Here is a 15,766-nt window from a genome sequence, read left to right on the forward strand (position 1 = left end):
AGTAATTGACTACGTTTAGCATCTCTGGCATGTGAAAGGAGAATGTCCCACCTGGCTCGTATTCTTAATTTCCTTTTTGACATTCTTATTTACCTCTCCACAGCCCCCCCCCCCAAAAAAAAGGGGGAAAAGAATGTTTTATACTATTACTCAACAATTGGTTTGGGATAAACAAATTATTATAACTTTTAATGTATAGCTTTATTTGGGACAATATCTGTTCTTTCCTATAATGGATTCATTTGAAATTCTGTCTTTATGACCTCACCTTCTTTTCTATTCTTGACTCTCTTTCCTGGATTTGAGTCAATCTATCGAGAGTGTGGGACTTCTGGGCTTTTTGTAGACAAACAAGTAGGCAAGCAAAGCATCTCAGTTTCTGCTCTTCCCACTCAAAGGAAAGCCTGGTGCTGACAAGTTTCATGACATTGCTTAGTTCAAACTTTCCAAGCCAATAGATTTACCTGGGTATGCAGAACATGTTTGGATACAGAACTCCCTTATAAAGAATGGGATGGCTTGTTAGAAGCCTGGAGGTGACATGATGGAGAAATGTACCATATTCTGGAACACATAAGTCCTTAGATGACACCGTAGGAAGCTGAGCTTGTGAATCTATACCAGTCTTATCTGCTGTCAGGTAAACTGGTCCTACATTTCAAATATCTACACTGTCATTCTAAAATCCTTGGTCTACAGAGGACTGTTTTGAGCAGTGGCTTGTTTAGTTATGTCTTTTTTTCTTCCAGTTTGCAGCTTTCCAACACTTTCCGTTTATTGTCCAACCTCATTTGATTTCTCTTGTCAGTGTGTCCCTTGGGTTTCTCTTGTTTGTGTTATGTGTACATGTGTGTGTTTGGTTATTTTAGGTTTTGTTTTTCTCTTTGGCTGGATCTTCTTGTGTGTGTATGTTCTTGAGTTTCCTCCCACCATCAGCCATGGTAAATCAAAAGATGGTATTCAACCCTTCAAAGGCCCAAAGCCTGCGGCCCGCATAGCAAACAGCCTTGAGAACAGAGAGTACTGAGCAGCCGACAGGGATTGGCAGACCCCTATCCCCCCCCTCTCCCCGCCCCACACCATCCTTCCTACCTCAAGCAAACCAAGTGACCCACTACCTAAAACCAGCAAGGAGCAGCCCATTGCCGACTTCTCCAAAGAAACAGCAGAAGGGACAAAAATCCAAACCCCAAAGCAGAAAACCAAAGCAGAAGGCAAATTACAAACCCCTTCTTAGCTCACAGAAGAAACTAGAGCAAAGACAATCTTTGTCTTATCTATCTCCAAGGAAGAGAGAGATGTATGTATGAAGAAGATTCAGCTCATGGGTGCCTGGGAGAGCCCACACTGTGTCTTTTCAACAGACAATTTAGTCTTTTTTCCTTATTAGTCTTTGCTTGGTCAAAGTTAGAAAGTTAACTGTTACAGGTCTCACATCATACTAGAATAACTAGAGCAGAGGGAGGGATAAAATAAGATGAGCAACAAAGAAATGTCTGTCTCGCTCCCTCCCTCTTAGTCTGTCTCGCTCGCTCTTTCTCTGTCACAGACATATGTGTGCGCGCACACACACACACAGCCTATACACATACTCTGAACTTGTATTGGATACATGTACCTTTTCACCTACATATTTTGTCCAAAGATTCTCCCATCCCCCCACCCAAAATACATTCCTTTTATAAGAACTTTCATTCTTCAAGCAAGGTTTGAGTTCATGTGCTCTTTTTCCCCTTTAACTTTTTTCACTTACTGCTTATTTCTGTTGTTTTGTTCAAACACAACCTCACTATGCAGTCCAGGCAGGTCTGGAATTCATCATGTGGTCCAGGCTGGCCTCACACTTACAGCCTACACCTCCATATTACTGAAGCTGCATGTATGCACCATGGTGCCAAGTTTATTACTGCATTTAAGTTGTGTCATGTATATATATATACATATATATACAGAGATAATACTCTAATGTGTTTCAAGTTACTCATACATACACACTCCTCATAGAAAAGCATAGTAGATATATTCATCTGTTAAAAATATATCTAAATGTCAAAGAAACTAGGGTTTTCCAAAGGCTTTATTTTCTGAAAATAGCTGTGTTTGGTAATAACAAGAGAGAGAAATAACCCTACATCATAACATATTCTCCAAAAGTTGTGAGGTTGGCTCTTGAGCAACCATATTTTGCTCTTTGAGTACTAATAGAGATAGCAACAGCATTTTGTTAAGGATTTAAAAGACCTTATTTTTAATCTCCATAAAACTGGGAGAAAATCCAGAAAGTATTTTTTTTGGGGGGGGGGGGTCAGTCCTGGGTTTGGACTCAGGGCCTGAGCACTGTCCCTGGCTTCTTTTTGCTCATGGCTAGCACTCTGCCACTTGAACCACAGAGCCACTTCTGGCCGTTTTCTATATATGTGGTGCTGAGGAACCGAACCTAGGGCTTCATGTGTAGGAGGCAAGCACTTTTGCCACTAGGCCATATCCCCAGCCCCAGAAAGTATACTTATACTCATGTTTATAGAGACAAAATATGGAGCTATATGGCTTTTCAAAACTTGTATAAAAATATGGGTGGTGGAATCAGATTATAAATTATGTTCATAACTGCTAGATCATCATTGATGACCTGTTGCCTCCACAGGGAAACCTATGGAGCAATGGCATTGAGGCTCAGTGGTGTCATACTTCTTTCATACTTTCCATATTCTTCCATAGTGCTCAGTTTGAGTTGAGCCACATTACCAGAAAAGTGAGAAGATGCAGGAAAAACCTTCTGGATTCTCAGCAGAGATCTGGGAGGCCTCCTTTGATGGTAGACTTTGAGAGAGTATAGGCATTTTGACCAGTTGCCTTCAATTCTCTCAGATATTTATGTCTAGTTTGCTGTTCATGTATTATCGAAAACATACAACTTTTAGAAATACCCATCACAACCACACTCAACTCAAAGCTCACTTGTGGAGAATCATCATTTCCTTGCATTTACTAGAAGACAACAAAGAAAACTAAATTAAACAAAACAAATAGCAAACATATGTCCACTCACAAATACACACACATGCTCATCTCTCAAATGTCATGTAAATACTCAAGAGAGAACTCTACCAAAAACCAAAGGAAATGGCTTCCTCCATCAACTTCCTGGTGCACATAGATAGATAGATATCCTCACAAACACACTATCTCTTCACAGAACTTGTGAAAAGAGATGAGAGTAGACTTCTCCAACTATTTATTCTTCAGGTAAAAATAGCAACATGCTTCTTCATGTCTCAATTTAAAAACAAATTGTCTGCCATCTTGAAAGCCCAAAGTTATCATACTGTCTTAAAGATACCAGACACATCTTAGGGAATCCTTTGAATGATCTGGAAAGATGAGCCCAACCAAGCACCAGTCCTTAGACCAGATTCTTATGTAACAGTAAATTCCTCAGCTGCATAGAAACCAAAGAAGAATATCATCCCCTGTGGGAAGTCCTTGAGTTTGTAACCTTAGGCCCACTCTTCCTCCTTTCCTTTCTCCTAAGCATGCACACAGTACTCTTCCCTCTCCGTCCTTTGATACATCAGGAAGTGTGGTTTCTCCACCTTTGGGAGATGGTAGTTGCAGCCAATATCTGAAACTCCCACCTGCTCCCCCCTGCCTGCCCCCACCCCAGTCCTCAGGGGCTTGGCCTCCCCTGTGTGGTGGTCGTACCAGTTGCTCCAGGGCTGTTTGCTCCCACTTTTCTGTTGCGGTTGACGACACATGACAAACCTAACCGCATGAAACCAAACCCAGATTTTTCTCAAGAGATGTTCTGGGGATAAACAAACTGCCTGCCTCCTTCCTCACAAATGATTGGGTGTTATAAATTGTTCCTATCTGGATTTCACATAATTCCCCTCTGCTCCTGCTGGTGGTCCTGACTTCTATTTTCATTTGCTTGATTAAAGTACTTCACCCTGGGGCATTCAAATGGTGGCACTCTCTTCCCTGAGTTCTCTCAAAACAATGGAGACAACCTCAGAGTATATAACTGTAATCCCCCTCCACACCACTATTTCCTTTTCTCTGTCATTTGACTTCTACTTTTTAATATTTGACTTTATATAAATTCCTACTGGAATTCCCACTATTGTAAACCAGCTCTTGATTTAACTAGTAACAATGAACTGAGACAGGTCTCCAGTCATTTCTACCCAGTATGCTATTGATCTCCACTAACTCTACTCAAGACTATTACAGTGTGTGCCATTGACTGTGAAATGGAGACTAATAAAACATTAGATACTCTGGTTCCTGGCACAGATCACCTGGGCTGGTTATCAGCACTGGATAAGTCTGTTTTCCTCCTTCTCTTTTCCACTTGACAAAGTAAGATTTAAACCAAAGAATTTTCTCTCATTATGTAGACTTTCAGAGTGAAATAGGCAAGTTGTCAAAGGTAACTGAGATTTCCTCCACACATGCCTGTCCTGCCTTCTCCTAGAATGCAAAAGGCATTTTGATTCAGTCTGGGCATTCAGGCAAGAAGACAGAGATGGAATTGGTGAGTGGGTTGATCCAGGAGCCTTTGAACCCATAGCAATCAGAAAAACCAATCAACAGTGTTAATATCCCACCATTCCTCCCACCTCCCATCCAGTGACTCTTCCCCACACCCCACCTCTCTAAAATCTGGGATGGGTGTTTGTGCGGTTAGCTGTTTGCAAGTGGCCATTTTATGACAGGAAATAACCAGGTGGTATTAACCCTTTCCTTACCTCTAAGAGGATGGCAGGTCTGCCTGCGAAAATTTCTGTGACATTTGGGGCCTCAACCTGAGGAGAGGGTGGGAGGGAATTCATTTTTAGAAAAAGAAAGGGTTAAACACTGCACTGGGAAATTGAAAGGACAGATTTTTTTTCTTAAATGATTCCCTGTGTCAGACTGGTGATTTATCTTACCTGAATTCCAAAATCGCTTTAATGCTACTTTGAAAGCTAATAATTCTAACAACATTCAATTGTAGGGGGAAATACAATCTAGCCCGCATTTGGTGGGGGGAATTTTTACCTTATTTTCTAAGATTAATGAAATTAACATTTTTACAATCTGGGCTTGAAATATTTTATATAAATGAGTAGAATTTTTTTTCTTTTTGAAGAGAAAAAAAACACAACATTCTTGATGTCCATGTGGATATATATGTATTCCAGTATATATCTCTATACATATGTGTATATATATGTGTGTGTGTGTATATATATGTATCCAACTTAACTAAATAATATACTGTACATATACACCCACCCTTAAACTTGTGCATACTGTGTATATATATATATATATATAAAATGGCCACATTTCTTGCGTGTGTCTGTCCCCGGAAGGGTGGACTGATTGTTTCTGGATGTCTGCAGCTGTTACCTTGAAGGATGCAATTTCATCTTTCATTTATTTTTCCCCATCTAGACTGTATCAGGATAAACTGTAACTCCAGTAAGTTTTTCCTCAAGTTTCATTTTGTTCTTTAAAAAAAAAAAGAGAAAAACTGACTTTATTTTATTTACTGTTTTATGAGCTGTTTTTAATTTGGATTCTTTTATTTTTTTGACAGTGGAGTTGGGAGGAAATGGGGGAGTTGATAAGTTGGAGTGTGGGATGAAGGCACGGGTTGAGTGGGATTGGCGTGTAGTTTTTGAGTTGGGTCAGGTTCTCTCTTCTCTGCTTGCATTTATTCTACATGCAGAAAAGGAGGAAAGGGCGTGTGGATTATGAAAATAACTTGAAAATGAATTGAAATGGTTATGTGTTATCTTTGGGAGATAACCCCTGAGGTGAACCAAAAGCTTTAGGGAAAACCAAAATGCACTTCTCCACTGCCAAAAGCTGCAGAAGATAAAAGTAAAGTTCATGACCCAGAGATGGCTGCCAACTCTGACATTTCCTGCCTGGCATTTGTCAGTAGAGAGGGCTTCTAGAAGGATGGATAAAGCCCTGTTCTTGGCAGTAATGCAACATTTTAACCAAAGATGTAGCTGAAGGAGGAAACACAGGCTACCATTTTCATTCTCACCCATCCCAGGGTCCTGGCTCTTGAAGAAAGGTCCTAAGGAGATACAGGCTGAAAGCTGCTATCTTCTTCTTTTCCAGAAAATAACATTACCTAAGATTTGAGGAAAAAGAGGAGAAGGGATATAAACACCTAATATGGGAATGAGAGAAGACTTTGATGAAAGGAAGAGAAATACGTTTTGTTGCTAGAACATGTTGTATTAGACTCAGGCTGTTATAACAAGCTATCCTCAAACTTTAGTCACTGAAAGAAAGGTTACTTTCTTGTTCATGAACATCTAATGCTAGCTGAATAGCTCTACCAGGCAGTTCCTTTCAAAGACGTAATTAATTCAAGGATCTAGGATCCTTCTATGACAGGAAGGGGGCCCCATCACCTGAGAGTTGTTTATTGCTGCTTGGGTGGTTGGTACAGCATATTTCTTTCATCTCTTTGCCTGGAAGGAGCATGCATCACATTAGTTGGTACTTATTTGATAGGACTCTATTCGAAGTGCAAAGGGATATGGGAAATGTAGTCTTCCAGTCTACACAGTGGAAGAAAAAAAGTAGAGTTGAATATTCAGTGCACCTAATTATGTTTTGTCTCCTTATTCTCTACTTCTTTTCTTACTAGAGTCTTCTGTAGAAACAAAGTTGGAGAGAAAATATTCGGATTGCTCCTTTCATGTTCTCCTTAACACTATCCTAGGCAATCTCAGAGATGATAGTTTCAATGACTTCCTTGGTGGGTGATAAAGTATCAGATGACAATCTAGAAAGCCCTTGTGTTTTAGGCACACACTCCACATAAATTAACAGAAAATGAGAAAATTTAAAGATCTCTATAAACAGCTACTTCCTAGAGTACCTTATGAGTGTCTGGCCATCATGTTATTTTAGGTAATGTTCCATTTTTCTGTTTTAGTATTTCGAATTAGCCAGAAATTTCTTATGATATTTAGATCACTAAAGACCTAATTAAGACATTCTTTCTTTCCAATGTGTTGAGCTTTTTTTTTCTTTAAAGCAGCCTGTTGAGGCTTAATTTCTGCCACAAAATTCGCTCATCATAGCCCTACAATTCAATAATCAATTAGACATGTGGAGTTATCCAAAGAATCACCACAATCATGCTTTAGAGCATTGCCATCACCCCTCAAAGCCCCCTTTACCTGTTTGCACCAAATCTCTGCCCTTACTCTTAGCCTGAGGCAATTACTTATCAGTTTATCTTTTCTGGACTTTTCATGTAAATGAAGTGGCATAAAATGTAGTCATTTGTGTCTGGATCCACTAAAATAAGAGAATAGGAATTCTTTGGGAAGCCTTTCCTTCTCTTTTTATACTGGTTTTCAGTAGGGAATGATGGAAACTGGGTATGAGGGTGAAGTGCTTTGTCTTCAGTATCTGCTGGCTCCAGGATCATATTTGGAGAGCAGAGAAACACAAGGCTGATGTGATGAGGTTATCAGGACTTGCTGTGGCTGCTCTACTTTCCAATGGAGTCCTTTTCCATTTAATCAATGAGGGAAAGTGATGCTGAGACAAATTCTAGGATCATCTCCCCCAGGAAGGCAGTGACATAGACAACAGCAGGCCTTTGAAACATGGTGAAATATTTCCTACACAGAGCTATCTGAAGCAGTGTGGAGATGAAAGCATGTCAGTAGAGGGATGATTTCAACCTTGATCACAGGATAGAGTGTATAACTGATCTGAGTTCAACAAGTAGGTAGAGTCTAGTTTGATTTTGTAAATTATCTTTCAAAGTCTCTTAGGGTAAACACCTGACATGCTAGGAAATATAATTTTGTGGCATGCATCTGGGACACAATGTAGTGTCCACTGCTTAAGCAATGGATATCTAGGGGGAGAAAATCAAAAAGTCCTTTAAACTAGGCTTTTTAGTAGAAAGAATGCAAACATGTATCTAGGGTTTAGTAGAGTCCCAAACTAAATGTGATAGTGTTGGCTGAAATCACTTTTAATTGTTGAATTGTAGTAAAAATTGAAATTGAAGCCACACCGAAGTCATAAGTTATGAGAAGCAAATGCATATAAGCATGGATGTTTAAGAAAAAGTAATAACTCAAAAACTTTGTTTTAACTATTTCTCTCTCCCATTTCTGGCATATTGCCATATGGGTGGAGAAAAAAAACCTGAGATTGTGCAACTAAATTAGGAGACAAAGCAGGTACAAGTCAATAAAGCATTGAAATTTCTCTCTCCATTGACACTGTGTAAGAACTTGTACCTTGGCCTGTGATTGAATCTGAAGTATAAATAGGGACCCATGCTCTTACTATGGGCATATAAGAAATGAGATTGATTTGCAGCATGGGTTGAAAGAGAGGAGGGCTTTCTTCTGGCTCCTGGGCCTCGTCCCCTGCTGTCATTTCAATAGAAGTCAGAGAATGTCATTGCTCAAGTTTTAAAACAGATTTTCAGTGTGTTTTTCCCCCTTGAAGGGACACTGGATGATACAACCTATAGTTTTCTTCCTGTTCATTGGTAGCAAAACAATGTTCTGGGAAATGGCTATTTCCAAGGGATTATGTGATGCTCTTTAATGGAGGGAAAAACAAAAGGGAAAGAGATTGACCTTCCAGGGGAAAGAATATACTAGCAACCTGGATGGAGTGAAAGCAATTTTCTTCTTGCCAGCTTCCTTGGACCTTTGCTGGCTGCCTTCCAGTTAGTGGACCACTCTGAGCTCCCATGAAGAGTCAGCAACAGTTTTCCATCAGTTATCTGCCTAGTAACCTTTCTTTCCACCTTGCCTTCCTCCATGATAGCTACGATCTATTTGTCATCCCTTACTCCAAATCATACTGCTCTGCTTTCTAAGTCCTGCAAGATGGCCACCCCATCACTTCTCCTTAGATTCTGTCCCCAGGCCCTCTCAGAGTGGTATTTGATTGAATTGAGGCTATTGCTGAATTTCATCCATCTGGCAAGAATGTAGATAAAGGTTCTTAATCAAGGCAGTTTCAGCTTAGAGCTTGATTTCCAAACACAAAGGAGCATAGAGTTGGCAGTCATGGTGGTGATTGGACTCCAGGTTGACCTGGAACCTGTTAGAATCATGGGGCCGCTTTCTGGAGACTATTGGGAGGAAATGGCCTGTTCTGATAGTTCCAGTGGCCACAAGCCTGGCAGGAACCAGAGGCATGCTGTCTAAAACAGGTATGGTCTTTTCTTTGGTGTGGTCATGAGTGCTTGCGGAAATGCAAGGATGGGAAATAGTTTCTTGTGTTTTACCTCATGTGAGTGTGACTCTGTCCCAGCCCTACATGTGTGAAGCCATTTGACATGTGAATGTAAGCAATGGGCTCTTATTAAATAGGACAGTAGTGTGAATAAATGTACCAAATATACATTAACAAATATTATTTTTTCAGTCTTCTCCTGCTCTCCAAGACTAGCAGATATATGTTATGATGATATTCTTAATCTTCCTGAAAAGAATTTTTAGCACATGTACATGTATGTATATACACATATATGTATGTATGTGCATATATGTGTATTAATACAGGGGAGGGGATGGTGAGCTTTTGTGTGGGCTTTATCCTTCCTACCTTTCTCATTAATTACTTTGATTTTGAAATTAGTCTTAATTTTTCTGTAATGAGTATTACAATTTCTTTTTACATATAGGTGAGAAGAGAGTAAAGTGCCTTACAAAGATAAATGGGCATTAAGATGCTCAAGTATCATGGTGGAGCTGTTTGTGTCAGAGAAAGGCTGTAGTGATCTTGTCAGCTTTCTGTATAATTTGTAGTGCAAGGGTATCTCCGAAAGCTATTTGTATGCAGTCAAGGTTTCTCCTCTTACAAATCTACTTGCATCCTGTCTTTCCTTAGTTTCTCTTTCTTTGGTTTCTAAGACAACTCCATGTCCTGTGTTTGAGCTGAATCAATATATGTAAGTGGCTCTTGTATAATTTAGGAGTAGTTTGGGGAGGTAGAGGGGTTTTTTAAACCAGATTTTTGTTATTCTGTCTCTCTTTCTCTCTCTCTCTCCCTCCCCACACCCCCCTCTCATCTCTCTAGTATTAGAATATGTAATCTTATCATTAGTTGTGGTTTATCAGAGACTCCCAGAACTGCAGGGTTTAGCTCATCCCTCTAATTTGGAAATACTTGCCACAAAGTAACAAGGATCAACGATTCTTCACAAACTGTCTTTCTGGAAGGAAATTATGGCATTGTCTTTGGTCTCCACATCTAGAGTTGAGTTGCTGTTGGCCACTTGTTCTGTTAGAGTTTTAGTAGACATAGAAAATGAAGTAGAGTTCTTTGTCAAGATAGCATCATCACATCTGAAAATATCTGTTTCCGTACTAAATGACTATATTTCATATTTCCTTAACACCTGATTTTTAGAAGATAATGAATTATGTAATTTATTCTTCATAAACACTAATTACATTATTTTTAAAAAGCTAAAAAATGTATATGTAGACTGGAGGCATGGCTGAAGTTGTAGAACATTAGCTGTGAGCAGGCAAACCCAATGAGTGTGAGGCCTCTGGGTTCAAGCTCTGGTACCCACCCCCCCAAAAAAAAATAAGCCCATATTCTAGCATAGAATTCAGTGTTCAATACCTAAGTGACAGACAGTTAAGCCAATTATCTTTTAAACTGGATACTGGTGGCTCCTGCTACTCAGGAGTCTGAAACATGGAAGATCATTGTTTGGAGACTGCTTGGTCAGAAAAAGTCCGAGAAATTCCATTCCAAATTAATCAACAAAAGGCCAGGATGAAGTTATTTCTCAAGTGGTAGAGTCCCAACCACAAAAAAAAAAAACAAAAAAACAACTCACCAAACAAGAGGCCATAAGTCTTGATTTCAAGCCATGGTACCATAGGAAAAGCAGCAAAAATCCTTCCTTTTGCTCTTGATCTTATCTGTCAAAATCCTTTCTCAAAGGAAGTTACAAATGATCTTTTTCTTGCATATTCTATCAAAGATGATCTATAAGCCTATGAGATATCATTATAACCTCCTCTTCTTTCTTCATACTAACAGCATATTTTTCTATATCTATTTTATTCCTAAGATATTCCCTAATATCTTAGGAAAATATTATTTAGTATATTCTTCTATATCTTTTTTCCCACAAATGTTTAGGAACTGTCTTGTGTAAGAATATGAAGGTATTCTTTACCTTTAAGGATCACATAATATTCCATCGATTGTTTTTAAGGATCACGATATTGTATTTTGGGGGGTATACTTTTATTAAATTGGAACCTTTGGATTTATTTTACCTTTTTACTATTATAAAAAAGTAACACGCTATATTTTTGTTTATTAGTGTTTGTGTACATGTTGAAGAATGTGTTTTGAATAATTCTCTAAAAATGGAATTATTAAGTCAAAAGATAAATACACTATAAATATTCATAGGTATTGCCAAACTGTACTCAAAGAAATTGTACCAATTCTCATTTTTACCAGTAGAATGAATTTCTTTTTCCTTATCCTTACAACACACATTGTATCATCATTTTCTCAAAATAGCTCTTTCAAATATGAACAGATATTCTAATGATAGCATGTCAATCACACGCAGATCTGTTTCAATATTTCCCTTCCCTTAAGCTACTTTAGGAACCACTGTCATTTGAAATTTCAGTGACCACTTACATCAATACTATTTTACTAGACATCTGGGATCAAAGAACTTCTATGTTAATAGGAATATTATATGAAAGTGGCATTATGTCATAACAATTATGTATGAGTTTGCTCCTACATTAATACTGTTCTGTGTTGGAATCTCAGAAGAGAGGACTTTTAATATAACTGGAAAGAAGAAAAAAGAATCTGGAGCTCAATAGCCTTTGTTTAACCCTTGTCTTTACAACTAATGAACCACGTATTTATCTTTGACAAGTTACCTCCTCAACTATTAGGTTTTCCTGTTGTACATTGGGAGAACTGAATGCACTGCACAGTACACTCTACAGGTGTGGTGATGAATACCATCACAGTGTCTTTTCTGAAAACATGCTCTTTGGACAACTGTTTGTGTGTGAGAATGAATAGCCAGAAATTCTTAAAACCAAACTTGGCCAGTATCTGAATAGATGCTAAGGAAACCAGTACTCCTACTTTCTCCAGTTAGCTACCCTGACAATAAATTTTCTTTAATAGCCACCAGAGTACATTGCATTCAGCAATAATGATTACTAGTAACACTTCTTATTATACCAGCATTAGATCATGTCACCATCCCCCCCCCCCTCTCCCATTCAGAGCATTATTTTAAGCCAATACTGGATGTTACCCAGGAAGTCATGAAAGTATTGAACTTCATGAGTTCTTAGGTATTTGTTTTTGGAAACTTGAAATCATTCTAATAAAAGCTTAATGGAAACATTCTCTTCAAAACAGAGATTTTATTAGACAATGCCATGGTATTTGCAGCTTTCATATCTTCTATCATGATTTTATATAAACTACAGCAAAACAGAAATGAATCAGAAATTTCACAGCCAGGATATAGATTTTTGACTAAGAAAAACACTGTCCACTTGAATCCTTTACTCATTCCATTATTTGTGGCTTTGGAAGTGACCAGGTTTATTCTGATCATAATGAGCACCTGTAATTTTGACCAAAAACTGTTTCTGATGCATTTTATTTATCTAATTGCCATAATAGGAATTTTGTTTTGTGTATACCAGTCATGGCCCTTAAACTGAGGGCTTGGGCATTTTCTCTGAGCTTTCTTTGCTCAAGGTTAGCACTCTATCACATGAGCCACAGCCACACTTCTGGCTTTTTTGGTGCTTAATTGAAGATAAGAGTCTCATGAACTTTCTTTCCTGGGCTGGCTTTGAACCATGATCCACAGATCTCAGCTGCCTGAGTAGCTAGGATTACAGGTGAGGGCAACCAGTGCCTTCTGCCATAGCAGGATTTTTAAAGAGACAAATTCATTATGTATCGCTGTAAGATCCAATTTTAAAGATGAACATTACTAAAGTAAATTTAAATGGAAACTGGGCCTGAGGGTCCCTGAACAGACAAAGCCAAAGGCCTCATAGCTGACCTCAGTCTTGCAAACTTAAGCAAGACTAAACTTGAGCTATTCCTTGTAAATGCCTGTATTTTTAAAAAATTATATCTTGATTATCTTTAGCTGAACAAATGGGTTTATTCAACAAATCAGTTTATAAGTACAATGCTTCTTCATCCATGTCATTCCTCCCCCCAATCCCTTCCAATCCCCACCCCCCTTGGGGGTGGGGGGAACATCACAAAGCCAGTTCAACCTAATACAAACAGCCAACACATTTATAATTACATCTCTAGAAACTTTCAAGTGAAACAGACTAAATAAGAGGACTGCAGAGTAGTAACCAATTAGGTACTTCTGGGTTCTTTCCCCCAAATTCTTCCCTTTGCGGTCCTGCAATAGAGGTTCTAAACCATTTCTGGATTGTTTCTCCCAATCAGAGTAATTTTTGCACTGTTACTTTCAACCAAAGAGTTACTTCTGGATTTATCTTGTTAAGGACTTAAGTCACTTTATTAATGCCATGTAGGATGCTAATATCATCCACTCACATCCTCTATTCCTAGTTGGTAATGAAATAGATTATTTTTAGTGAAGGCATATACTTTGCTTTACATTAGATACAATTATGTATAAAAACACATAAGCAACATAACTGGTTTAACTCACATTTTACAGATTATAATTTGAATGCTAGAGTTCTTAGAACAATCAGCCACAAAGCAGAAGCTTGTCTAAGATTCAGAACATCTTGGCAAAAACTGTTTCAGTTTTAGAATCAATTATGGGAAGCAAATTTACAGGCCACACGATATTATTTCCAAAATAATTTGTTTTGTGGCTGGTCTATTGTCTAAGTGGTTAGAATCTAATAGCTTTTTCTCTCTCAGTATACTAGAAGTTAGGCAGAGAGGTCCATTTTTCTTAGAAGTTAATGAAATAAATCCTTGGAAAATGTGAGCGTTTCCTTTTTCAAAATGAGGCTGTTTCAGGGGACATCTGATTATCTAATATCTACATAGAAGTCATTATAGTTACCCCCAAACCTTACTACCCTGTTAGTAGCATTTCTTTTACTAGCTACTGCAAACATCTGTTGAGAAATGGGAAATGAGACGGTAGAGGCATGGAACTAAGTTAAAAATCCAATGGTCCATCCCCTTGAATGGGTGCAATCACACTGAGAAAACTATTAAGAGAGGTAAACCATGGTAGAGATCCTGTCCTCTGATGTCTTCTACAACAAAGTCTTGAGCTTATGAGCCCATTGGTCTCTTGGGCACACTTTAAATATCAACATATTGCAAAGTGGGAACTAAGGCTCAGGGCAGCTGAGTGCATACCGCCAGGTTGCAAGGTAGTTAATGGAAGGCATATGTCTTCATACCTTTAGGCTTTTTTTTATTCTTTTTTTTTTTTTTTTTTGCCAGTCCTGGGCCTTGGACTCAGGGCCTGAACACTGTCCCTGGCTTCCTTTTTGCTCAAGGCTAGCACTCTGCCATTTGAGCCACAGCGCCACTTCTGGCCGTTTTCTATATATGTGGTGCTGGAGAATCGAACCCAGGGCTTCATGTACACAAGGCGAGCTCTCTTGCCACTAGGCCATATTCCTAGCCCCTTTTTTTTATTCTTAAGTGACCACTGTTGTGTTGCCAAATCAAGCTGTCTTTAATAATGACAGAAGACATTTAATTCTCAGAATTAGTGGAAAAAAGAAAAAGGAGGAAGAGGATGAGGTAGGCAGGAAAGGAAAGAAGGAAAGAAGGCAGGAAAGCAAGGAAGAAGGAAGGGAAGAAAGAAAGGAAGGAAGGAAGGAAGGAAGGAAGGAAGGAAGGAAGGAAGGAAGGAAGGAAGGAAGGAAGGAAGGAAGGCAAAAGACTAATGAACTAATTTGGAAAGGGTATTATGACCTAAAATCTTGGACGCAGAATGAGCAACAAGAGGAAGGGAAGGAAATTTAGTTCTGAACTCTATGAGATGACAGAAATGAAATTGGTGTTAGCCAGAACTATGGGCAGGATAAACTCTAAAGCAATAAACAGAGGGCTACTCCTCTGTTCCAGAGATGATAAAAAGCAATAAAATTAGAAAAAAGCTGGAGGGAGAAAGGCATACTTATTTCCTATGAGTAGTTTTCCTGTGATAGTAAAAAAAAAAATCTTATAATTTTCCCTTCATGTAGAGGTAAAAAAGAACCCAAAGACGAATAAAGAAAATAGAATGAAGCCATTGGCCTACTCATACCTGGCTAGATAGGGCTGACCATGAGTTTATGAGAGTAAAGTGATAATTAAACCCATGACGTAGGTTTATGGGTCAACAGTTGGAATGTGTAGGTTGGGGATATGGCTTCAGTGACAGAGCTCTTGCCTGGTAAGCAGGAAAGCCTAAATTCCATCCTCAGTACTGCCAAACAAATAGACAGAAAAACCTACTTATGTTTCAGTAGAATAGTTGGAATGTTCAATTGGTTAGCTGGTAAGAACAAGAAAAATTTTAAACATGTACTCTGATGCTCAGAAATGGAAAAAAAGCCTAGATAATGCATCACTAATAAATGACTTCCTGTGCTTAGGTACTGATCCATGGCTTATTTTACCCATTGTCCTACATACCTGGTACAAAAATATAAGTGGTTGAGAAATCATGGCTAACCTAAAAATTAAACACAAAATGAAGATACTACTCATTCTTTCCCTTTTT

At 38.6% G+C, this 15,766-nt stretch overlaps 1 protein-coding gene across 8 annotated transcripts in view; it reads left to right on the plus strand.

The window, feature by feature from the left end:
- The window catches only part of Nrxn3 (neurexin 3), a 1,433,525-nt gene that overhangs the window by 524,420 nt on the left and 893,339 nt on the right, over positions 1–15,766 (plus strand). For all 8 annotated transcript variants that reach the window (XM_048362219.1, XM_048362221.1, XM_048362224.1 and 5 more), the window contains one exon: positions 5,443–5,469. In XM_048362219.1, the coding sequence (XP_048218176.1) occupies positions 5,443–5,469 (27 nt within the window). The remainder of the gene's footprint in view (positions 1–5,442; positions 5,470–15,766) is intronic.

The sequence above is a fragment of the Perognathus longimembris genome, chromosome 14, assembly GCF_023159225.1.
Source record: "Perognathus longimembris pacificus isolate PPM17 chromosome 14, ASM2315922v1, whole genome shotgun sequence".
In the NCBI taxonomy this organism is placed as follows: domain Eukaryota; kingdom Metazoa; phylum Chordata; class Mammalia; order Rodentia; family Heteromyidae; genus Perognathus; species Perognathus longimembris.